Source organism: Colobus angolensis, unplaced genomic scaffold (genome assembly GCF_000951035.1).
Source record: "Colobus angolensis palliatus isolate OR3802 unplaced genomic scaffold, Cang.pa_1.0 Scaffold275, whole genome shotgun sequence".
NCBI lineage: Eukaryota > Metazoa > Chordata > Mammalia > Primates > Cercopithecidae > Colobus > Colobus angolensis.
Window position 1 is genome coordinate 3,527,458 of NW_012115988.1, and position 26,077 is coordinate 3,553,534.

General features: G+C 37.4%; 2 protein-coding genes across 4 annotated transcripts in view; one reads left to right on the top strand and one right to left on the bottom strand.

Moving 5' to 3' along the window:
* Window positions 1-15,473, top strand: part of LAMB1 (laminin, beta 1) — an 88,765-nt gene extending 73,292 nt beyond the window's left edge. The window contains exons 26-34 of the mRNA XM_011948192.1: window positions 1,895-2,079; window positions 3,529-3,770; window positions 6,779-6,982; window positions 7,667-7,811; window positions 9,530-9,737; window positions 10,254-10,395; window positions 12,723-12,899; window positions 14,896-15,055; window positions 15,183-15,473. Coding sequence (XP_011803582.1) covers window positions 1,895-2,079; window positions 3,529-3,770; window positions 6,779-6,982; window positions 7,667-7,811; window positions 9,530-9,737; window positions 10,254-10,395; window positions 12,723-12,899; window positions 14,896-15,055; window positions 15,183-15,319 — 1,600 coding nt within the window. The 3' untranslated portion in view covers window positions 15,320-15,473. The remainder of the gene's footprint in view (window positions 1-1,894; window positions 2,080-3,528; window positions 3,771-6,778; window positions 6,983-7,666; window positions 7,812-9,529; window positions 9,738-10,253; window positions 10,396-12,722; window positions 12,900-14,895; window positions 15,056-15,182) is intronic.
* A 3,568-nt stretch (window positions 15,474-19,041) lies between these two features.
* Window positions 19,042-26,077, bottom strand: part of DLD (dihydrolipoamide dehydrogenase) — a 35,747-nt gene continuing 28,711 nt past the window's right edge. For 2 of the 3 annotated variants that reach the window (XM_011948196.1, XM_011948195.1), the window contains 6 exons: window positions 23,816-24,006; window positions 22,229-22,399; window positions 21,736-21,925; window positions 21,139-21,276; window positions 20,113-20,202; window positions 19,042-20,018 (listed from right to left, as the gene is read on the bottom strand). In XM_011948196.1, coding sequence (XP_011803586.1) covers window positions 19,953-20,018; window positions 20,113-20,202; window positions 21,139-21,276; window positions 21,736-21,925; window positions 22,229-22,399; window positions 23,816-24,006 — 846 coding nt within the window. In that variant the 3' untranslated portion in view covers window positions 19,042-19,952. The remainder of the gene's footprint in view (window positions 20,019-20,112; window positions 20,203-21,138; window positions 21,277-21,735; window positions 21,926-22,228; window positions 22,400-23,815; window positions 24,007-26,077) is intronic. The other variant, XM_011948193.1, reaches the window with a different exon arrangement.

Sequence of the window (26,077 nt, forward strand, 5' to 3'; positions counted from 1 at the left end):
CCCCCAAAACAGCACAATAAAACCTAAGTGCTAAAGGACAAAAACAGGAAAGGGTATGAGGCATCTGTGCTTCCCTAGATGCTATGGTTTCACTGCAGACTCACCATCTAGGCCTGAGGGGACCACTTCACAGTTAAATCCTGCACACTGAGGTGTTTATATTACAAAATGACAGTAACATTTTGTGTGTGTGATGAGACTTTAATCAGCATCTCTAAGAAGCCAGAGGGACTTTTCATCTCATACCATACATGAGTAGCAGAAGACAGCTGACATTAGTTCAAGCAACTTGAAGGAAGTCCTTCCTAGACCTAGATTTAAAGTAATTGGACCTTGATGTCAAGCCTCGGGTTTTATGCCCAAGACCATGTAGCTGGCCAGAGTGTTAGGAAATGTCTGATGCAGGGCGACAATGCATTTAATGAGGCATTTTACCTCACTGAAAAGACTAAGCCTCCTAATGTGCAGAGATCACAGTTTTGGCAGGCCGTGGTCCGAATGCAAGCCCATTTAGGAAATGATTCTTGGCCTGGGTCTTACGCACCTCTGGGAGGAAGAAAAAATCTGGTGTCCTTTGAGAGCCTGCCAGAAGAGAGATTACATTCCCAAAACAGCTCTGTTTCTACCCTCACTATTCATTTAACCAGACAGATTGTAATAATCACAGGAAAACTAGTTCCATTACTCTTTTTTCAACATACTATCCAAGGATACATGTTTTAGGAACCAAAGTGGCCTTATTTTAAAATATGATGCTAGATTTGCTTGTTTTAAAAAATTGTATCATTTTATGAGAACTGAGAAGAAATGAAAGCCTTCTGTGAGTCAAATAATAAAAGCAAAGCACTGAAAAAAGAAACTATGTATATTATCCTCAGGGAAAAGGCATTGAAATGTAATTTAATCTACCATTTCAAATGATCCCTTTAATTACTTTTTGAGTTGGGTTATGGTTTTATCTCAGCCTTACATGTCATTTTTCTAATGGCTCCCAACCTTTCAGCATCTTTACATTTTCCTGGTTTTTTATACTATTATATCCCCAAGAAGACAATTATATTCAATTAGGTGAACCAATAATACCCAGAGGTAAAGTCTGCTCAAATATTACTTTATTTACGATACACATACAACCCCACCCACACCCACCTGGAGCACACTCCCACATGCACACACATGCCCACATACACCTATGTACACAGTAATATACAAATAGATGTCAAAAGTACGGCCTTGTAGGTTTGAAAGTACAGAACAAAATACAGTTTAGATTCCAAATTAAATATCGTGAAAGCTAAATGTTCTCATTTCATTCTTGGGAGATGCTATTTTCTTTTAAAAAATAAAAAGGCTGTTGGTAGGAGGAGGAGGCTCCTCTGATGGAGGAGAGGAGTGTATGAAAGCTGATACAGCTGGCTCCTGTTGTCTTTGTGGTGGGCTATAGGGCTTCCTCTCTGCATGTTCCATCTTGAAGGAGATAGGCTTAGGGAAGAATGTTTTGGGCTGGTGGCTGGGAGGCCTAACTGTATAACAGAGTCATTTATGTCTTGAGTTTTTATGATTGTAAGGGCTTGAAGCTGCCTGCGAATGGAACCGGAACTCCACACTCTGACCTGTGCTCATGTTACAGCAGAAATTTGGAATCCCTTAAATGGCTTGTCTGCCACAACTCAGCTGAGTGGTACTTCTGTGTTTCTCTTAAGTCTGAACAAAGAAAAATTGTCAGATTTAATACAATCTTTTATAAGGAAAATAAAACTAGCGCTTAGAAAGAGATGAAATGTTACAAATTACTGAATTGGTTTGAAATTAGTAATGGATACAGTACTAGTAGAAAATATGAAATGTAAAAGTCCTCCCTTGGGTTTATGTAAGCTTAACTGTCTCTTTACAGGAAACTGATTAAAGATGTTACAGAAATGATGGCTCAAGTAGAAGTGAAATTATCTGACACAACTTCCCAAAGCAACAGCACAGCCAAAGAACTGGATTCTCTACAGACAGAAGCAGAAAGCCTAGACAACACTGTGAAAGAACTTGCTGAACAACTGGAATTTATCAAAAACTCAGATATTCGGGGTGAGCATTTTTTGGTGCAAATACTCAGTCCCAGACAATGAATTTAACAGTATGTCTAACCTTTTAATATAGCAATTTTGGAAAAAAAAATTGTTTTCTAATAAATTTTAAAACTGCTCATCCAGTTTCTGGCACAAATGAGGATCAAAGTCCCCATTTTACAAATGTGGGACTTGGGCACAGAGAACCTAAGGGACACAGCAAAGGTCTCACAGAGTGAATGGCAATAGTTGTATCAGAATGGTATCCATTTCCTGATTTTTTTTTTTTTCCTCCAGTTAGTAGTTTAATCCCCTGGCCTTTTCTTGGAAGGGGGTTCTTTTGAATACTTAAGGTATTAATACTTCTGCAAATCCTTTCACATTCAAGAATGCTGCTTGGTCAGAAAAAAATTTTTGCAAATCATTATTTATATCACAGACCATATAGGATCCTCAGCAAAAAGTGAAAGAATGTAGAAGTATGTTATATCATACTATCCAACTATCCATACTGTTGTATGCATGATTGCTTTTGGACTAAAGCTAAAATATAAAATGCTGTTATATATAATACCGTCATCCCTTGGGATCCATGAGGACTGGTTCCAGGACCCACTGCAGAAATCAAAATCCACAGATGGTCAAGTCCGTTATATAAAATGGCATAGTATTTGCATATGACCCATGCATATCCTCCTATATACTTTTCTTTCTTTTTCTCTCTCTCTCTCTTTCTTTCTTTCTTTCTTTAAGAAATGGGCTCTTGCTATGCTGCTCAGGCTGATCTTGAACTCCTGGACTCAAGTGATCCTCCCGTCTCAGACTTCTGAATAGCTGAGATTATAGAGGTGAACCACCATACCCAGCTTTACTTTTTTTTCCCCCTCCAGTATACTTTAAAATAATCTCTAGATTACTTACAATACCTAATACAATGTAAATGCTATGTAAATAGTTGTTATACGTTATTGTTTAGGAAATAATGGCAAGAAAAAGTCTGTACACATTCAGTACAAGTACAACCATTTTTTCCAAATGCTTTCTATCCACAGTTGGTTGAATCCACATTATGTGGAATCTACAAATATGGAGGACTACTATATTAGTCATTAGAGTGGATTTGAATAAAAGATTGAGGAAAGTCATCTGGTCATATAATCTTCAGGCTGCCTGACACCAGCTATTTATAAAGAACTGGATGTTTGCTTGTGAATAGAAACAAGACTGCATGATTTTCTTAATTTTTCATTTTTCACCCAGATGTTTGCCATACTCCAGAGCTGGAGTAGGTGCTAATGGGACAAAACATATTCATTGCTCATGAAAACTGTATTTCATAAATATTTTTTCTTGAATTTTAAAACCTTACAGTAAATGTAGGACCTGAAGACATCAAATATAGACACTGCTTGGGGAGGAAGCCTAGTATGATGAGGTTAACTGTGGGCAATTTCATTTCCTACCGTAGGTGCCTTGGATAGCATTACCAAGTATTTCCAGATGTCTCTTGAGGCGGAGGAGAGGGTGAATGCCTCCACCACAGAACCCAACAGTACTGTGGAACAGTCAGCCCTCATGAGAGACAGAGTAGAAGATGTAATGATGGAGCGAGAATCCCAGTTCAAGGAAAAACAAGAGGAGCAGGCTCGCCTCCTTGATGAACTGGCAGGCAAGCTGCAAAGCCTAGACCTTTCAGCCGCTGCCGAAATGGTAAGGTTTGGGGGTGTGGCCTTACTGCTATGGTGCTGAGAAAAAAAACACTATCCTTTGTCTTTATTATAATAGTTTGCAAATGAATCAGCAGGAGTGAAACTCCTAGGCTGAGGTCTCTGGATCCTGGAATGGGCTATCTGTAACCAAGAAAGATTAAAAACAGCAGCATATGGGTTTCCAGCCCTCCCCTCTTCTGTTTCTCTGGTCCTCAACTAAAGAATGAATCGTGACTGTTCTCCCATTCTGTTTTAGCTACTCAGTGACATCTCACTGAAACTTGATCCTTTTTACACTGTGAACATTTCTTTAATATTTTTTTTCCTAAGTAGAGACAGAGTCTCACTACATTGCTCAGGTTAGTCTTGAACTCCTGGTCTCCAGCAATCCTCCCACCTCAGCCTCCCAAAGTGCTGGGATTACAGGCTAACACTTACCCTGCCCACCCCCACCCCCACCTTTTTTTTCTTTAAGAGATGGAGTCTACCTATGTTGCCCAGGCTGACCTCAAACTCCTAGGCTGAAGCAATCCTCCCACCTCACCCTCCTGAGGAGCTGTGATGACAGGCATGTGTCACCATACCCAGCTTGGACACTCCCTTTTTAGTTTGTTCTGATTTGAAATATAAAACCCATCTCAGTGTAGGATATCAGAATCATTCTAGAAGGGGCTTCCGTTAAAAATTAAAGGGAGCAAAAGAATTTTTTCATGGGTATTAGCTATTATGTTCCTTTGTTCCAGTAACTTTACCTGGTGAAGATTAACCCTGAAACCAGCCTGGAAAGTAGATTCATTTCCCAGAAAGTTTTAAAAAGTAACTCTGGAGCCAAATGAAATTGAGTTGTGAGTTTAATGAAAATCAGGCAGAAGGCCCCAAAAAAGCCTAACTGAGCCTGTTTCTTCCTCTTCCTTCCTGTTTTTTCAAGGAAGGATACCTATCTGAGATAATTTGGAGGGTATTTTTTATAGACAAAGGTTTGTGTTCTCTTAGCCCAGAGACACAGAGAAAGTTAAAGATGGAAGGTACATAGGCACAGAAGAGTTCAAACTTCATTACAGCTTTGTCTTAGTGATGGTTCCTCCCTCCTCTCATCCTCACTTTCTCTGAAATAGACAAAATTGGTCACAATATAAGACAGTGTTTATTGATGCCTGCTAGGTTTCATACTCATTATCTTCTGAAACTTTATAGCAAACAGGGGGCAAATAATCTGTCATTTATTAAATGGAAAAATAAAAGATGAAGAAAAAAGAAAAATGAAGGCTTAGAGCAATGTGTAAATTGCAGCTAACAGGAGACAAAGTTATTAAGCATAAAATGCCAATTCTCTCAAACTTTCCTTGCAGCATTGATTCCTTCCTTACATATTGTAGTTAAAAACAAAAAATCAGTCATCACAAACAAGTTCTCTGTGACCTACAAGAAGCAGCTAAGCATGCTAAAGGATTTTTGTCTTGAACCGGAGGCATCTCCGTGGGCGACAGGGAGGTGCATGGGCGGTGGGTGGGGTTCGGGGTTCCTCTGGCCTTTCCAAATGTGTGCCCTTCCCTATGCTTGCTTTTCCACCTGGTAAACTACCTAGGGATTAGCAGCTTCTTCAGTTCTCTTACTGTGTTTTTGTCTTTGTTAATGATCTTGTGAGAATTCTTTCTGTAAGTTCTTTACTGCCATTTCCTTGTGTAGACAGACTTTTGTCCTTTTGTTTTTCAGGTACTTCTAGTTCTGTATCTTTGTGGATATTTAGCTAGAGCCATGCTGGTTTCCCACCCCCCACCCCTGTCTGCCCCGTCTGTTGAAACAAAACAGATCTTCTATGTGTGCTGTCAGATGGTTTTTAAAAAGCAACACTTCTGTTCTTAAGACTCATGTTCTATAGCATGCAGAATACACTTTATTTTCTGAAGCTTTTTGTGTTTTTGTAAGCCAGATAAATGACTTATTTTAGTTGTAATTTGAGATCTAATGGGATTATAATTATCTTAAAATTATTAGGCTAAAGAGTTGATTGTATTTATTTAAAAACTGCTTTTTTGTACTTTTTTAAAACAAGACTTTCCTTGTCTTGTTTGAGAATATTCTGTTAACTGCTTTTCACTGCAGTAAATCTTTGGCTTCTTTTCAGTATGAGCTTTTCCACAAAACAACTCTAAATGCAATTTTCTTCCTGCTCAGCCTTTTCTATCATATAGCACACTTGTATTATAATTTATCAATTTGCATTTGTATGCCATGACCAAGTGGTGATCTTTGAGAGGTTCTGGTAGGTAAGAAAGGAGGACTCTATGCATGTGTGATGGCAGTGGTGGGGGGTGGTAATTTGGAAATGCTTCATCTACCTTTGTTCCTTTGTACTGTTTTCTTTAACATGTGGAATGTTTTCCCACTTCCCCTGCTCAAATCCCACCAGCCAACAAATCCTTCTTCAGCTACAACTATAGCATTCCTCTGCAGTCTCTCCTTTGTCTATTTTCTTTCAATAATGACTGCATCTGACCTATTCTTGGCTATTTTATGTGGAATGATCCAGTCCTAACAAGACGGGAAGTTACTAAAAGGCTAGGTAATAGGTCTTTTATGTCACCATATTTACCGGAGGAGTTAATATGGTGCTGGCCCCAAAGATGGTTCACAATGGCTTTTTTTTTTTTTCTTTTAATCTAACTGGTTAGAAAAAAAGGAAGGCATTCCTTGGCCCTTGCACTGGCAGAATTCAACTTAATATAGCAGATGTCTGCATCCTGGGCAGAGCTCATATAGTATTTTAACTCATTTGGGCAGAAGATACTGATGAGTTGTAAACTTCTATTGTTTCCTTGGAAACAAGCAGGTTAGTTTATTCCTAAACTCTTTGCTCCTCTCTCCATTCTGTCTCCCAAACACTGTTTTCAAGCACCCTTACTGAGGACCACCTACACATTCTCTGGGGCCACCCAGGCCCTGCACAGCTGTTTTGCTGCAGCAGATTCACTATCTGAAGTATTGTGCCTGATCCTTGGCTTGTTGCAGACCTGTGGAACACCCCCAGGGGCCTCCTGTTCCGAGACTGAATGCGGCGGGCCAAACTGCAGAACTGATGAAGGAGAGAAGAAGTGTGGGGGGCCTGGCTGTGGTGGTCTGGTTACTGTTGCACACAACGCCTGGCAGAAAGCCATGGACTTGGACCAAGATGTCCTGAGTGCCCTGTCTGAAGTGGAACAGCTCTCCAAGATGGTAATTTAGTGGATGTCCTCAGTTTTTGTTATGTATGTTTGCTTTCAGCTGTGGACTAGAGGATCTGAAAGGGAGAAATCAATTCTAAATGCTAACTGAAATGAAAAGGGCATATCATAATCAAATATGAAAGTTCATGTTTCTGTGAGGTCAGAGAAAGAGATGGGGAGATTTTCTTTACAGATAAAGAATTTGCTTTCTCCTCACTGAGAGGAGAATAACACATGCTTTAGTGCAAGATGTTTAAATCTTATACTGGATAATTTGAGATAGCCATCTTACTTATCTGACTCCAGGGTTATAAATACATACAGCTGTACAACAAAAATTCTATACTAAGCAACTGAGCATTTATTCTTCTAAAGTGACACACACTTTTTAAATATTTATGTGGGTACCTGAGAAAAAGACTCAGGACTATTTTATAGGCCGGGAGTTAAAAACAACTTGAAAAATTTTAAATGCTAGTTGTATTTATATAAGAACACTGTTTAGGAATCTCTATACTGAATACTTTCAGTCTGTAAGAATACAATACTTTGTTGAATGGGAGAAAGTTGTTTCCCAGACACATGATTCCAAGTAACATAGTTTTTCAACATCATTTCTGGGCCATTTCCAATATTCTGGTCTCCTTCAGAAAGAATGAAAGTCTTCCATGGGTAATTTATTCTTCACATTTAGGTCTCTGAAGCAAAACTGAGGGCAGATGAGGCAAAACAGAGTGCTGAAGACATTCTGTTGAAGACAAATGCTACCAAAGAAAAAATGGACAAGAGCAATGAGGATCTGAGAAATCTAATCAAGCAAATCAGAAACTTTTTGACCCGTAAGAAATTTTTTCATTTTACTTTTAGACATTTGTTTCTGTGTGATTCTGTTTACATTTTAGATAAAATCAATTTCTGTCAATGTACTGACATTTCCAAATAAGAAAAATGTCCATATATTAAATGTTTCCACTTCTTAAACCTATATATGTGTATCAAATAACTTTCTCCAATGTTATGCGGACACAGACACACCTGATAGGATACTCAGCCAATCAAAAGTCAAATATTTACAGTGAAAATTGAATTTGGAATTTGTTAGAGATTATGTATAGTAATCTCTAACCTTAAAGAAGTGGAGTTTGTTATTTTGGCATTGCCCCCAAAGCTTTGTAATTCTATTATTTACAGGATATTATACCTATAGTTAGTTAAGAGTGTTGCTAGTTACAGTTCAAGTGTTACCAGTAAAGATGGTTTTGGCTACAAATTACAGAAAACTCAAGTGAAAGGGACTTAATCAAAAAGGATGTTTATTATCTCCCATCTTAATAAGATATCCAGTAGCAGGATAGCTTCTTGGGTCTGCGACCCACATACTTTTCATCTTTCTACTCTACCATCTTAAGCATATCAGCTTCGCCTCTAGCTCCTCATGGTTACAAGGTAGCTGCCAAAGTTCCAGACGTCATATAAAGATAAACAATAACAATGGAAGAAGAGACCACCTATTCCTTGTATCTTTTTAAAAAGGAGGAAGTCTTCCCTAGAAGCCTTTAAGCAGTCATCCTTATAAACCTCACTGGCCAGAAATAAGTCACATGCCAATGCATAAATGTCACTGGAAAATGGAAATGTTATTACAGTAATTGGCAAACTAATAAAGACTTAATGCTGAGTTGATAATTTTACCTTAGAGGCAGGTGCCTGAAAAAAATCAGTATTCTGTTAGCAAGAAAAAAGGCATGGCTAATAAGAAGTCAACAGTATTTGCTAAGGATATTTTGGTAATATTCCATGGAAGCCATCATTCAAGTACATATTTTATTTGAATAAATCCTCTGGGGTCCATTTTTATGTTCAGTAGTTTAAAACATAAAGCTCGAAAGTAAATGAGGATCTGACATATTTGAAGCTTAACTTCATAAACTTTTTTTTTTTTCACCATTTTCCACATTTCACATTTGAAACTCCTTGGCTTCATTGACAACCCACTATCCCAGTTCTCTTCCGTCTATAATTTTCTCCCTTTCTATAATTTCCTGAATCTAGATAATTTGTAAGAAATATCAAATCTCTATATCTGCATTCACAAGTTTCTGAGCTATTTGTCCAACCTCAATTAAAAGACATCATTGCCTTTAATTCCCAGCTTTAAGCTCTGGCCCTCTATGGTTTTCCACAATCTTCAGATTCACTCTGCTAGACTTTCCCATAACATGCTCTGCCCTTCCTGTCTCCCCACCTAGAACTGTCCTTTCTTCTTTCAAATTCTATTACCCCTTAAAATCTAACCAGCTCCTCATCTTCCACGAAGGTTTCCCTCACTACCCAGCCTAAAACAAATTCTAGTAGTACTCAATTATCTGCAGTTACTTTTTTGTGTGTGTAGTCTCATCTCCCCGCAAAACCCCAGACAGATTATAAACTCTTAAACAGGAAGTTAGTGTCTCTTGGTAACCCCACCGTGCTAGTCCATAGATGACCAGTAAGTGGTTGAATGAATGAACCATCTATTCTTTTCACCTCTTTCTGGGGACATCTTTGCTTTTCACAGAGGATAGTGCTGATTTGGACAGCATTGAAGCAGTTGCTAATGAAGTACTGAAAATGGAAATGCCTAGCACCCCACAGCAGTTACAGAACTTGACAGAAGATATACGTGAACGAGTTGAAAGCCTTTCTCAAGTAGAGGTTATTCTACAGCAGAGTGCTGCTGACATTGCCAGAGCTGAGATGTTGTTAGAAGAAGCTAAAAAAGCAAGGTATCTACAGACATGGCATCTAAGGGGCTTATTTTGTGTATCTATCATGGAGTAAAAAGTATCTCTTTAACCAGTGAAACTTCTTTTGTTTTTTTTTGAGACGGAGTCTTGCTCTGTCGCCCAGGCTGGAGTGCAGTGGCCGGATCTCAGCTCACTGCAAGCTCCGCCTCCTGGGTTCATGCCATTCTCCTGCCTCAGCCTCCTGAGTAGCTGGGACTACAGGTGTCCGCCACCTTGCCCGGCTAGTTTTTTTGTATTTTTTAGTAGAGACGGGGTTTCACCGTGTTAGCCAGGATGGTCTCGATCTCCTGACCTCGTGATCTGCCCGTCTCAGCCTCCCAAAGTGCTGGGATTACAGGCTTGAGCCACCGCGCCTGGCCAAACAGTGAAACATCTAAGAAGGACCTATGCGAGTCTCTCTGGGTCATTTCAGGAAGGCTATTCTTTAAAGAAAAGAACACTGAGAGTACTTTTTTCATATTCAACAACAATATACTGTCTCATTATTTTACTCAGCAAAAGTGCAACAGATGTTAAAGTCACTGCAGATATGGTAAAGGAAGCTCTGGAAGAAGCAGAAAAGGCCCAGGTCGCAGCAGAGAAGGCAATTAAACAAGCAGATGAAGACATTCAAGGAACTCAGAACCTGCTAACTTCGGTAAGCATATACAATCATTACATGTATGGGAAAACAGCTACATATACACTTTTACCAGAAAAGTACATTTGTTATCTATGAACAAAAATTCTTACAACTCAACATTAAAGGATTCCTTTAATTGTAATAAATCTAAACTACTCCATTAGCATGGATGCTAAAAATAAGCGGAGATAGGTTTTCATTTGAGCTGAGATCACACCACTATACTCCAGTCTGGGCAACAGAGACTCTGTCTCAAAAAAAAAAACACACTCCTATTCATTGAGGAAACAGCAGCATGTACTCTGTTCAGTAGTATGAAGTATAATAGTTTTAGAAAACTGTCCTGATGTTATAAAAGCAGCTTATATGGTTAAGGCCAATGTCTCAAGATTTTGGTGATCAAACATTTTACTATGTAGCAGTTTTAGAAACTACTGGAGAACAGTCTGCTTTCAATACCCAATTCTAGAGGAACCTAATAGAGCGCTTATAGCTAAACAATCTATATCTATTCTGTTCAGAATGCATGGAAAACTTAATGTTTTTTATAAGGAATACTTTTTCATAGGGATCTAGCACTTTGCTCTAAAAATCCTCTTTATCTCTTAAAAGAAGTAATGCAAACATAATTCCATTAAATTCTTTTCTCAAAAAGTTAATTTTTTCCTTCCAACTTTACGAGTTTTTAAAAAATGAAGAAAATTGATGAGTTATCTAATCCGTATACATGTTCTCAGAATATACTTTGAAATTAAATGCTCCCATACCCAGCACTGTCAGCCTTCTCAGGCCAATCCTCCATGTGTTTAAAACCTGGGAAGATGAATTTTCAACATGCTTTTCTTACCATTAGTTGGTAAAAACCTGTCTTCCTTTATTTTATTGCTGTCAGTTAAATGAAGGTCAATAATTCTGCCCATTTTCCTCCTTAAATTTTGAGTATCAATAAGGCTTTTTCTTCAGGCTATTGGTTCAAGTTTAGAAAACTTATGTTTTCCCACCAGACTTATAAATATTTTGACGTTTTCGATCTCTAGGTTTTTCCATTTTCTCAGTTTGCTGTTAATATTTTAGTGAATATTATATCAGTGACTACAGAAATTACTGTTTTGAAAGCCAGGTGCAGTGGTGTGTGCCTGTAGTCCCAGCCACTTGGGAGCCAGAGGTGAGAGGATCACTTAAGGCCATGAATTTGAGACTATAGTGCACTATGATCATGCCTGTAAACAAACAGTCACTGCACTCCAGCCTGGGAAGTAGAGCAAGACCTTGTTTCTTGAAAAAAAAAACTGCTCTGAAAAGCAAATTAGAAAATATTGAATTATAGGTGAGATATATGGCTTGATGATGCAAGTTAATAACTGGGGTTCTGTTTTTCAGGGGCCCTGGGGGACAGGAAGTGTTTTAGGTTAGTAACAATCAGAAACAGAGAACCTCTAACTGAACTATGTTCATGAAAGCTTATCAGAAGCAACTGACTCAAAGAATGTTATTCTACTTAAAGGGTCCTTAGGTTTGAAATATTTACAAATTTTAGCCTATGTCTATACTGACCCCATTAACTTCATTATAACAGTATTGTTATTCAGTTAATTCTATGTAATTAGACCCATCCTTGAAGATCATTTTAAAGAAAAATTGAGTGCTTAGTGAAATTGATTCTTTTGTCGTGGGCTCACCTGCTTACTTTGGCTAGCTTTTAAAAGTCAATGTTGATTGATTCTACTTTGAAAGGAGATCAGATGTGGATCCTCACCAGTTGCCCGGATATTTTTTTTCCCCTAAATAACTGAGTATTTAGAGTTTACAGCTGTAATGTTCCCAGACCATACATCGTCTCACAATTCTATAGAAATTCAAAGAACATCCCTCGTCTCCATTTCTTCAGTAATTAGCTGAAATCTCCACTACTAGAGTTTAACATTTATTTTCCCACTCACATTAAGTTGGAAATTTATGTGGAAACCCCTCTTCGCACAGCTGCTTATCTGTGAATGTTCTTTAGCCAAAGTCTGCAGGTGTCCTTAAAATGCTTTCCTCAACACATCATGCTCCTTGGGGGGTGGGTTTCTTTTTTGTTTTTTGTTTTTTACTGTCAGAAAAAACTTTACATCCATCTCAGATCATCAGAAGTACCAAAAGAATGAAGTGAATATATGAAATGTAGCAAAGACTAAAGTTAGATACTTCATGTAACTTTTCCTGAAATATTCTTTTTAGTAATTACTTCTTTTGGTCTAGAGCAAAATGGCACAGCAGACTTAAATCTTCCTCCAAACTTGTACTCATAGTAATTCAATTTCTTAAACTAATGGCTTGCTGGAAAATTGACATACTTTTAGATTGAGTCTGAAACAGCAGCTTCTGAGGAAACCTTGTTCAACGCGTCCCAGCGCATCAGCGAGTTAGAGAGGAATGTGGAAGAACTTAAGCGGAAAGCTGCCCAAAACTCTGGGGAGGCAGAATATATTGAAAAAGTAGTATATACTGTGAAGCAAAGCGCAGATGATGTTAAGAAGGTACGTAAATCTTTGTAATTTCAGAGCTATGCTGTTAAAGGAGCCACTAGTGTCCTCCTTGCCTGCCTTAGAGTAAGGGACATGGACCTAACAGAAACAGAATTCATCAGAAACATCAAATGACCTGTTTTGCAACAGCAGTCTTTAGAAGTGTGGATGGAAAACAATGGGAATGAATATGGAAGTATCTAATAAGTATGACCTATGCCCTCAAATCCAAACTTGGACAAGAGTTTAGAAGAATGCAATTAACTTAGTGGTAGAAGTCTTAAAACAGGTTTAAAAAAAAAAAACCAACTATACTGACAAAAACCAGGCATATTGAACTTGTATTTCTCTGCTGTACCAAAATGTAGCATATGCTACAATCTCACCTTTCCTTCCTATATATTTTGTTTAATTTTTTTCCTCTGATTTCCTTACAAGCAAGTCTTCACAAATCCTAATTTAGTCAAGATCCAAAGGGCCTCCATTTCAATATGGGCTTCTCTAATATCTAATTTACTTTTGAAAAATCTGTACTTCTCTATGTAATTCACAATACAATTGTGCTACAATTTTCTATAGAAAAGTCAATTAAATTCTTCATGGCATAGAGTAATTATCAGGCCATTTGAGAATATTTTAAAAGCAGGTTGGAACAGAGAACAGACAGTAGGAAACCAAATCTTATCTCTTTGAGACACATTTTGGATTAACAACCCCTCACCTCTCATTGGAAGGCACTGTATTTTGCAAAGAAAAACTCACACAACCCAAATGTTTAATCGGAAGCCATGTAATAACTGAAACACATGTTCAGTTTCTAAATAATGCTTTAAAAACTTGGTGGTGGCGGGGTGGGGCTTAAAAGCATTAAATGACTAGTCCCCAACTTTTTTGGCACCAAGGACCAGTTTTCTGGAAGACAATTTTTCCACAGACTGGGGGGTAGGGATGGTTTCAGGATGAAACTGTTCCAGCTCAAATCAGGCATTAGATTTCATAAGGAGTGCGCAACCCAGATCCCTTGCATGCACAGTTCCCAATAGGGTTCGTACTCCTATGAGAATCTGATGTCACCACTGATCTAACAAAAGCTGGAGCTCAGGCAGTAACACTTGCCTGCCCACCCGGTTTCCCAACTGGTCCGCAGGCCTGGGGGCTGGGGACGCCTGCATTTACGGACCTAATTTCAGTATATAACTCCCTACTATTCAAAAATTTTCCTGGAAGTTACTGTAGCTTTTCAGGCATTACATAAGAGTAACCTCACTACCTCTCTCTAGGTTGGGGAAGAGAACAAAACAATGAGAAACATTCACTGCCACAGTATCAGACAGTTGTCTTTTCTATTGTGGTTTGTGTGGTTTCCTGCAGTACTGAGGGCACAAATTTCTCAAGTACTCTGCTTCAGGACATTTTGCTTAATGACATTTTATCACAATAGAAACAAAACCTCTTGAAATGAAATTTCCATAAATGGTTATTTGAACAGTTTCTAAAAAGAATAATTTGCATTCCAACCCCACACCCCATTTCTCTTCTCCTCACTCACTTCTTGCATATGCTACAATCTCACCTTTCCTTCCTATATCTTTTAATTTTTTTTCCTCTGATTTCCTTATAAGCAAGTCTTCACAAATCCTAATTTAGTCAAGATCCAAAGGGCCTCCATTTCAATATGGGCTTCTCTAATATCTAATTTACTTTTGAAAAATCTGCACTTCTCTATGTAATTCACAATACAATTGTGCTACAATTTTCTATAGAAAAGTAATAATCAAGAGAATGAGGACTTAGCCCTATGGACCTGCTGCAACTCCAGAATTTTTTGAAATGTTCTTTAAAATGTTCTTTAAAATCATGTCTATTTTGCATTTGAAGATAAAATTTTAAATTACCAGTGAATAACTTAATGAAGCCTGAATATCCAGAATGCATGCCATGATTATACTATTGCTCTTAAACTGACACTAACATTACCACTTCTTTCTGTCTAAATGTGGAACTACAGACTTTAGATGGTGAACTTGATGAAAAATATAAAAAAGTAGAAAACTTAATTGCCAAAAAAACTGAGGAGTCAGCTGATGCCAGAAGGAAAGCTGAAATGCTACAAAATGAAGCAAAAACTCTTTTAGCTCAAGCAAACAGCAAGCTGCAACTGCTCAAAGGTGGGTCTTGCTTTTAATTATTTTAAATTTAAGGCATCGATAGTTTATTTCAAAGTGAAAAATCTATTCACTTTGTCTTGAGATCATCATAGTATAAATTGCTCAGACTTTATATATATATCCCCAGATTTAGAAAGAAAATATGAAGACAATCAAAAATACTTAGAAGATAAAGCTCAAGAATTAGCAAGACTGGAAGGAGAAGTCCGTTCACTCCTTAAGGATATAAGCCAGAAAGTTGCTGTTTATAGCACGTGCTTGTAACAAAGGAGAATATAAAACGGCTGAAGTGACCAAGGTAAAAGAGCTACATTTTAAAAACTGACTTAATGATCTTCAAAATAAAACTCATCACCTATTTAATGTTTTTAATCACATTTTGTATGGAGTTAAATAAAGTACAGTGCTTTTGTATATATATTTTGGTGTACTTGTTACTGATTGTTGATGAATCCCTTTAGCAAAGAATGTTATCTTCACTGTAAACTTGGATTTATAAACAAGTTTACTGCCTCCATGAAGACCCTAATTTGTTGTCTATAAACAAGCTATTATATTTATCTGACAGGTAAACATCCTCCAAAACTCCACACCCTTGACTCCCCTCCCCCCAATCACCTTCCCAGTGGGATTCCCAGGTTGAGGTTAAGGAGGACAAATATCTATGCTACCATCACTGTTTCAATGGTTGCTGAGTTGCTCCAGCCATCAAAACTCCTCTAAGTATTCCTTGCTCGAGGAATGAGAAAATCAGCAGGATGAACTAGGGCTTATAATCATTACTGCCTAGAAAAGGACCAGGGTTACTAAGGGGAAGGTTTCAATTAAATCAGGCCAGAATGTATGGATACTGGATACTGCTCTTGCCAAGTGAGCAATGCTACTACAGAGCACAGAATGATGCCCTAATTTCTCAGCTTTTGTACTGTATTTTGTGTGATTGTGCAACTAATCTAAGGAAGTAATTGCCAGGCCCATGTCAACTTTATTGCCTAACTAGCTGTATAAAAGGCCAGCCCCTATGTGTTTTTTTCACACACTCGTAGAGCAAGACTATTCTGTGGACTGCTTAACAACCACCCACACATCCAACACAGCTGCATCTGAAGCTGGGCCTGGACAAAAGTTATGTAAACAGCTGTAAGTCAGTAACTTTCCTCTGGCCCAAAGCAGTAATTTGTCACTTTTATGGTACTGGTACCAAAACAGATATACAGACCACTGGAACAGAACAGAGGTCTCAGAAATAATACCATACATCTACAACCATCTGATCTTTGACAAACCTGACACAAGCAATGGGGAAAGGATTCCCTATTTAATAAATGGTGTTGGGAAAACTGGCTAGCCATATGCAGAAAGCTGAAACTGGATCCCTTCCTTATACCTTATACAAAATTAACTCAAGATGGATTAAAGACTTAAACCTAAGACCTAAAACCATGAAAACCCTAGAATAAAACCTAGGCAACACCATTCAGGACATAGGCATGGGCAAAGACTTCATGACTAAAACACCAAAAGCAATGGCAACAAAAGCCAAAACTGACAAGTGGGATCTAATTAAAGAGCTTCTGCACAGCAAAAGAAACTATCATCAGAGTGAACAGGCAGCCTACAGAATGGGAGAAAAATTTTGCAAAGAACTTCAACCCTATCAAAAAACTGGCGAAGGGTATGAACAGACACTTCTCAAAAGAAGACATTTATGCAGTCAACAAACATGAAAAAAAGCTCATCACCACCAGTTATTAGAGAAATGCAAATCAAAACCACAATAAGATACCATCTCATGCCAGTCAGAATGATGATCATTAAAAAGTCAACAAACAACAGATGCTGGAGAGGCTGTGGAGAAATAGGAACGCTTTTACACTGTTGGTGACGGTGTAAATTAGCTCAACCATTGTGGAAGACAGTGTGGCAATTCCTCAAGGATCTAGAACTAGAAATACCATTTGACACACCAATGCTATTACTGGGTATATACATGAAGGATTATAAATCATTCTACTATAAAGACCCATGCACACATATGTGTATCGAGGCACTGTTCACAATAACAAAGACTTGGAACCAACCCAAATGCCATCAGTGACAGACTGGATAAAGAAAATGTGGCACATATACACCATGGAATACTATGCAGCCATAATAAAGGATGAGTTCACATCCTTTGCAGGGACATGGATGAAGTTGGAAACCATCATTCTAAGCAAACTCACACAAATATAGAAAACCAAACACCACATGTTCTCACTTGTAAGTGGGAGCTGAACAATGAAAATACATGGACACGGGTGGGGGTGGGGAAGGGAGAGCATTCGGAGAAATACCTACTGTAGATGATGGGTTGATGGGTGCAGCAAACCACCATGGCACGTGTATACCTATGTAATCTGCATGTTCTGCACATGTACCCCAGAACTTAATTTAAAAAAAGATCCTAATAACTAGCAAAATTGTCATATCTCATCATCTACTAGAGCAATTATGTAAGTATTTTACTTAACACAGCAGAAACTCTCCATTCCTTTTCAGCTAAACAATTAAAGATCTCACTTTGAAATTACCTTTTTTTTTTTTTTTTTTTGAGACAGAGTCTCGCTCTGTCGCCAGGCTACAGGGCAATGGCACGATCTCAGTTCACTGCAACCTTCGCCTCATGGGTTCAAGTGATTCTCTGCCTCAGCCTCCTTAGTATCTGGGATTACAGGGGCCTGCCACCACACCTGGCTAATTTTTATATTTAATTAGTAGAGATGGGGTTTTACCATGTTGGCCAGGTTGGTCTCAAACTCCTGACCACAGGTGATCTGCCCACCTTGACCTCCCAAAGTGCTGGGATTACAGGAGTAAGCCACTGCTCCCAGCCAGTTGAATTTATTTTAATCAGTTCAGTGAAGTGGATAATTAATCTCACTCTTCACAAGCTATGAAAATATTGAGAGCTTAGTAGATAACAGTAACTGAAAAAACTTGTTTTATTCTTAGGACTTTATTCCCCACTCAGATATATTTGCATTCTCATACTGAATGTAAACACTTAAAGATGGATTTAACTGTTTTGTGTCTCTACAGCTAGGATTCCATATTAAATTATATTTCACTATTCCCTAACTAAAACCTTTTTTTCCCCTGAGTAAGGGATATGTTGATATTTACATTAACAGCACTTCACATGATACTGGGATTTCAAATTTTTAAAAAGATGCAGAGTTCACTTCCAATAATGCCAAAGTAGCACACAGATATCAGATCAACCCTCCTGCTGATCGCAACTGCAAACTCTGAACAAACATATTTTAGGAAAAACTAAAGGCACTGGAAACAACTACAAACAGGTGGAAAGTAGAGGGGAGCTGGCACTTAAAAAGTGAACAGCACTGGCTCAATGTCTCATTTTTAATAGGTTCTCACTTGAGGGGGAAACAAGCCAAGTTTTATTGGTTAAGGATCAGAGGGCAGAATATGGGGCAACCACAACAGCTGGAACATGAAAGGGAAACCCCCAAAAAACAGGAGGCACAGAAGGGGCAGACTTCTGCCCAAACTCTGGTTGACCCCTGAACTACACACTTGCATGGGAAAGACTTCCAGCAGCATAGGTAAAGCTAAAACAACTGAGAAAAGATTTCAGCTGCTGCCACCTACAAAGAAGACAGAGTTTGGAGTTGGTGTTCAGCCAAGTTAGACAACTATCAATTTTCTTTAGAAGTATGTAACAGAATCCAGGGTCGTTATGTCACTCATAATGAGCATGAGACAATCTATGCTATCTATACCAAATTTCAGAACTACTTAATCTGAATTATTCTTAAATTTAGTTTTAATATGCAAAAGCCTACTTAGCATTTAGTACTTTGTTACTTAAGTTTCCTTAGGACATGGTCATTTTAAACACCACACATCCAATTTTATACCACTCTTGAAACAGTCATTTACCCAGTCAAGGAAAACACAGATTAAAGACTCCCTTATGTTATACTTCTCCAAAAGTAAATATTAAACATTTAGTAGGTGTCTCTAAAATAGATGAAAGGATAATGACCTTTAAAATGCCTTAATATTGTCCTATAACATGAAAATAAAGATGCATTCAGGCCTACTAAATAAATAAGAATATACACTAGAGGTAGTCGTAAAAAAAACTACGACCATCTCAACACGTACTCATAATAACCAGTAAATGAATATTTAAGATGTTTATTTCAGTATCTTCATTCCCCACTGTAATACATTTGAATCCCCACGTATTTAAGTTCCGTAAATAGACTCTCTTAATTTGGATAACTATATAATTACCCTTCAGAGTTGTAGACAACAATGGAACCTTAAAAATCTCTTAAACACATAAATTCTACCCCTAAACTGAAAGAATTCAGGGGTTAAATAAAACAAGTGAGAAGCCACCTACTTACATCAGTTTGGTTTATAGATACTTGAATCTTATTTGAATGACTGACTTGTTTCTAATGTGAAAACCAAATTAAAAATAACTTGATCACTTTGCTTCAAACACAACTGTTCACATATCAAATTCTAGCTCCATCTATGTAAAATTCAACTTTTCTGTATCAGAGGAAAAAGCTATTTAAATTCAGTGGCATTGAATCTTTCATGAAGAGCATGAAAATATGAGTTGACAGAGATATTCCAGGATGCTACAATAAGTAGCTTTTTGTCTTACATATTGGTGCACTGAAACAAAATACTAAATTTATGTAAAATATAGATATAAGAGTATTCCATTCTGTCCAAACCTATTAAATACCTTCCAAAAGTTTCATAATTCAGTCCTAGAAATTCTTGGAGCTGTGAGAACATCCTGTTCAGGAATGTGACTTCTACAAAAGCTCCCAGGAAATTTCAGAAAAAAAATATATAATCTTCTAATTCAGAAGTTGATTGATTTGCCAAATGATGCAGCAAGATTTGCTTCTCTAAAAGCTTCTGATAAGGTCTGCAAGGGAAGAAATTTAGAATTAAAAAACAAATATTTGTGGGCCAGAAGAAAATTTAGGCAACCATCAATTCTATATGTTGTTAATAATTACCGGATGTGCATGACAGACTCTAGCTATATCTTCACAGGATGCTCCATATTCCAAAGCAAGAGCAGCTTCATTTACCATTTCTCCAGCACCCTTTAAAATAACAAGCCAAGTAAATTTGCTACCATGGTAAAAACTACATGCTAATAGGATAGCAATGGTTAACAGAGGAAGCTTTTAGATCTTAAAAACGCCTTAAATCTGTCTATCAGCGGAAGAAAAGTCAGGAAAAGCTTAACAGAAAAGGTGACACTGAAGAGCTTGGGCTCTGAAGCCAAAGGGCCTTCAATTCATATCTACCATTTACTACCTTAACCATTCATTGGTTCTGTGTGCTTCATTCAGTTTCTTCACCTTAAAAATAACAGCACCTATCTCACAAAGCTGATGTAAAAATAACAAAATGTATACTAAAGTGACACAGCACTCAAATATTCTATTCTCATTATTGTTACATCAGATACAAGAGATATCTATAAGAAAGATATATACTTAGGCTCAGTGGTAGGAAAGGCTTCCCTTAGGAGGTAACATTTGAGCTGAGACCTGAACAATAAGGAGCCAGCCATTCAAAGATCTGGAGGCAGAACAGTCTAAGCAGAGGGTACCTTAAGCACAAAGGCCCTAAAATGCAAACATTTGGCCTGTTGTGAAAATGAGAGAAGGCCCATGTGACATGGAATTAATAAGTAAAGGAGAGCAGAAAAAGAAGAGGTCAGAAAAGTAGGCACAGATTCAGTGAGGCCTTGGATGTAACAATCTGAAGTTGAAAAGCACCACTGGAAGACTTTCAGGGGCATAATCTGGTACATGTTTTAAAGAGAGAATCTTGGCTGCAGGACAGAAAGTAGATGATACAGTGAGCAAGACTGTGAGAGTGCTGCTGGTATTCTTCTAGAAATGATGTACAGAGAGCCATATTCAAAGTTTTGCTGGAAATGAGCAACCTCAGAGTAACACCAGGCGGTTTATAAACAGTGATGCTTTCTAGAAATCTTAATAGGATTTCTCTGGTTTTATAATACTCACTGGTCCAAGAATATGTGCTCCCAGTACTCTGTCTGTCGATTTCTGCCCAAGGATCTTCACCATGCCATCTGTGTCAGCATTTGTCTTAGCTCTGCTGTTAGCAGCAAATGGGAATTTCCCAACTTTGTACTCAATACCCTGTGTGACAGTCAGAAAAAAAGAATCTACGTAAGTGCCAGAAAAGTTCATTCCAATTAGTAACATCATCTATCATTTGTTCAGAAAATAAATCCCAAGAAGGCAATTGTTCGCAAAGCACATAGAAGGAAAGACCAAAAGACTGGTTAATGAAATATATCTTGGGCACAAATGCAAGCAAATACAAATGTCTGTCCATCTGGTTATATTTCAAAGCCAAATATAAAAAATCTGGAATTACTAGTTTTTTAATATAAGCAACTTCTCCTCCTCTCAATTACTGCTGATAAATCTGTGAATGATCTCTTTATAATGCTAACAAGGGAAAAAATATATAAGCTAAACTATATTTCACAGCTGTTAAATATATTAGCATAATGATAAAATGCTGTTTCTCAACCACCAGTGTCACTGGCACAACTCACACATTGGCGTAAAACCACCCATGTTCAGACTTACCTCTTCTTTCAACTGCTCTTCTGATTTGCCAACCCAAGCAACTTCAGGGTGTGTGTAAATCACTGATGGCACACAATTGTAGTCAATGTGCACAGCACCACCAGCCATTCCTTCCACACAGATAATGCCTTCATCCTCTGCTTTGTGAGCCAGCATTGGACCAGCAACTACATCACCAATGGCATAGATACTACCATAGAAATCAAAAGAAACACAATGAATTTCTGAAATCACAGCTGCTTATCTTCAGTTACATCATGGTAACAGAAGTTTCCAGTAAATAAGTCACCAAAAAATATATCAAATCCAGCTCTTCAAAAATCTATGAATTCGGCTCTGAGTAAAATTCAGTTCTTTTTTATTTTACATTTTGTAAGTTTACTATTCTTCCCCAAAGCCAATACATATTTTAAGCATAAAAATCTTACTTTTCAAAATACTGTTTGAAATAAATTTTAAAATTACTGAAAATGCAGACAATTATCCAACTTACTTTGGAATTTTAGTTTGAAATCTGGTATTAACTGGAATTCTACCTCTGGGATCTAGTTCAATTCCCAGCTCTTCTAGTCCCAAATTCTTAGTAAAGGGTCGTCGGCCAATGCAAACCAAGAGTACATCACAAGTGATAACTTCAGCTTTACCACCAGAAGCAGCTTCAATACTAGATAACAAACAGTATATAAATGTTAAATACACATCTGCATAAATTGATAGGCTTAGAAATTTAAGGCCAGTTATTTCTCAACTGTTGATGACATTTTTGTTTTGCTTTGTTTTTGAGATGGAGTCTTGCTCTGTTGCCAGACTGGAGTACAGTGGTGTAATCTCAGCTCACAGCAACCTCCACCTCCCAGGTTTCAGAGATTCTCCTGCCTCAGGCTCCTGAGTAGCTGGGACTACAGGTGCATGCCACCACATCCAGCTAATTTTTGTATTTTTAGTAGAGATGGGGTTATACCACGTTGGCCAGGCTGGTCTTGATCTCCTGATCTCGTGATCCACCCACCTCGATCTCCCAAAGTGCTGCGATTACAGATGTGAGCCACCACACCCAGTACTGATGACATTTTTAACAATATAAGTTTATTTGAATGCAAACATAAGAGTCAGACAATGAAAGAGATCTATCATTAAAATCTAGAAGTCTATTATTAAAATCTCACAAAAACCACAGTATAATAAAACAGCAGTTAAGAATACGGTCTTTGGGTCACAAAAATCCAAATTCAACTACTGACTGCCACCCACTAGCTGTGTAGCAAGTTAGTCATTAATTAAGTCAATGAATTCAGCTTCTTATCTTTGAGTAAAAGCCATTAAACTATTTAAATACTATTAACTACTTAATTTAAATATTTATTTAAGAACTAATTCATTAAATAAGTGAAATGCCACTAAAGTATTTAATCAGTAGAGTACCAGACATATAGTAAACAATCTTTTTTTTTTTTTTTTTTTTTTTCTTTGAGACAGAGTCTCACTCTGTCACCCAAGCTGGAGCGCTGTGGCTGGATCTCAGCTCACTGCAAGCTCCGCCTCCTGGGTTCACGCCATTCTCCTGCCTCAGCCTCCCGGGTAGCTGGAACTACAGGCGCCACCACCTCGCCCGGCTAGTTTTTTGTAGTTTTTAGTAGACACAGGGTTTCACCGTGTTAGCCAGGATGGTCTCGATCTCCTGACCTCGTGATCCACCCGTCTCGGCCTCCCAAAGTGCTGGGATTACAGGCTTGAGCCACCACGCCCGGCCAGTAAACAATCTTTTATTACTGATTTCCCCATATATCTGCCTAAAAATATTGATTCAATTTTATTGAATATTGGGAATTTAAATTTTTCTAAATATACTATAAGAAGGTACAACAATGAGAATATTGGATTAATCTTTCTAGCATTAACCTAATCATAAATTTCAATGTGCTAATGCAATAATTTGATAAGCAACTGAGTGATATTAAGTAATAAAATGACCTTACGTTGGAAAAAAACCTGTATTTGCTAAACTGATTTTGAAACTTGAGTGTTTTGCTTAAAGAAACAGACAGGGATGCTACATCAAAAACAAATGATGTATACTTACGAAACATCAATTTTTCCATCTGACTTCTTGGTAGCACCAGTAACCTTTGTATTCAATTTAAATTTAAACCCCTGTTTTTGAAGGATGCGTTGAAAGTTTTTAGATATCTCCATATCAATTCCAACTCCACCTACATGACCTAAAAATTCAACTGCTGTCACATCTGCACCAAGTCTTTGCCAAACTGAACCCTGCAAATAAAAAACCCCAATAATCATAGAAGTTTCTATAGCAAATGTTTACGAAATCATCTTAATAACTTATTGTAAAATATTTTCTTCTTTCACTAGTATGTTCCTATGAGAAGCTCTGAGGTTTAAAATTAACCCTGTGTTAAATATGTATAACTTCATACATTTATTAACTTATTCATTCAATATCTGTTGAACATCTACTACATGCTAGGCAGTATTTTAGCTTCTAGGCATACATTAGTGAACAAAGCAAAAATCTCTGTTCCCAGGGATCTTATATTCTGGCAGGGGACATAGACAAATATGTAAAGTTCATAAAAGAGAATAAAGTGCTACAAGAAAAATAAAACAGGAAGTAGAACCGGGACTACTGATTACCGGGATTACAATTTTGAATAGTACAGTTGGGGAAAGCCTCACTGGGAGTGACATTTGCACAAAACTTGAAAGAATGAGGCAATGAACTATCCAGTTAACTGGGGAAAAAGTGTTGTTCTAGGCAGAGGGAAACAGCAAGTGCAAAGGTCTTGAGGAAAAGGAAGTAGGCTACTAATCACTGATGTTTGCAGAATATTTTCTTAACAAAGGACAAATGTTTACTTCTTCATTCAAATTATAATTTAAACTGAATGCTAGCTTACTTTAACATTTTGAAAATTAGCATAACTTCTAAACAATTATATAAACAATACATAACTGGCAAGATGAACATAATTTCACAGCATTAAATATGAAAAACCATGAACATATCCTTTGCAAGAATGTATACTAAAATCATCTGGTAATTCAAACGAACTATACAAGTTTACCTTTCCTAAATTAGGTGTGGGCATTCATTTAAGTAATCCTGAACAACAACAACAAAAAACCTGGAAGAATCATGTTACCCAGCTTCAAAATTTACTAAAATGCTGTAGTAACCAAAATAGCATAGCATAGTACTGGCATAAGAAGACACATAGACCAATGGAACAGAATAAAAAACCCAAATATAAATCCACACATTTTCCGCTAACTCATTTTCAACAAAGGTAACCACAAACACAATGAGGAAACGGCAGTCTCATCGATAAATGGTGCTAGGAAAACTGGATAACCGTATGCAGAAGAATGAAACTAGACCCCTATCTCTTACCATATACAAAAGCCAAATCAAAATGGATTAAAGACTTAAATCTAAAATCTGAAACTATAGAATTACTAGAAGAAAACATTGGAGAAATGCTCCAGAACACTGGTCTGGGCAAAGACTTATTGTGTAAGACCTCAAAAGTATAGGCAATAAAGCAAAAACAGACAAATGGGATTACATTAAGTTAAAAACCTTTTGCACAGCCAAGGAAACAATTCACAAAGAGACAACCCACAGAATGGAAGAAAATATTTGCAAACTATCCATCTGACAAAGGATTAATAATCAGAATATATAAGGAGCTCAAAAAAAAATCCAGTTTTAAAATGAGCACCAGATCTGAATAGACATTTCTCAAAAGATGACATTCAAATGGCCAACACATGTATGAAAAAATGTTCAACATTATTAATCGAGAAATACAAATCAAAATCACAATGAGCTATCATCTCACCCCAGTTAAAATGGCTTTTATCAAAAAGATGGCAATGCTGACAAGGAAGTGGAGAAAGGAGAACCCTCATACACTGTTAGTGGGAAGTGAGTTAGTAAAGCCACTACGGAAAACAGTATGAAGGTTCCTCAAAAAACTAAAAATAAAACTACAATATGAGCCAGCAATTCCACTACTGGGTATATACCCAAAAGAAAGGAAATCAACATATTGAAGAAATATTTGCGCTCCATGTTTACTGCAGCACTATTCACAATAGCCAAGATATAGAATTAACTCAAGTGTCCATCAGCAGACAAATAAAGCAAATGTGGTACACATATACAATGGAATATTATTCTGCCATAAAAAAAGAATGAAATTCTGTCATTTGCAACAAAACAGATGGAACTAGAGGACGATATGTTCAGCGCAATAAGCTAGGCATAGAAAGACAAATATCGCATGTTCTAGTATGTGGGAGTTAAAAAAAAAAAAAACAA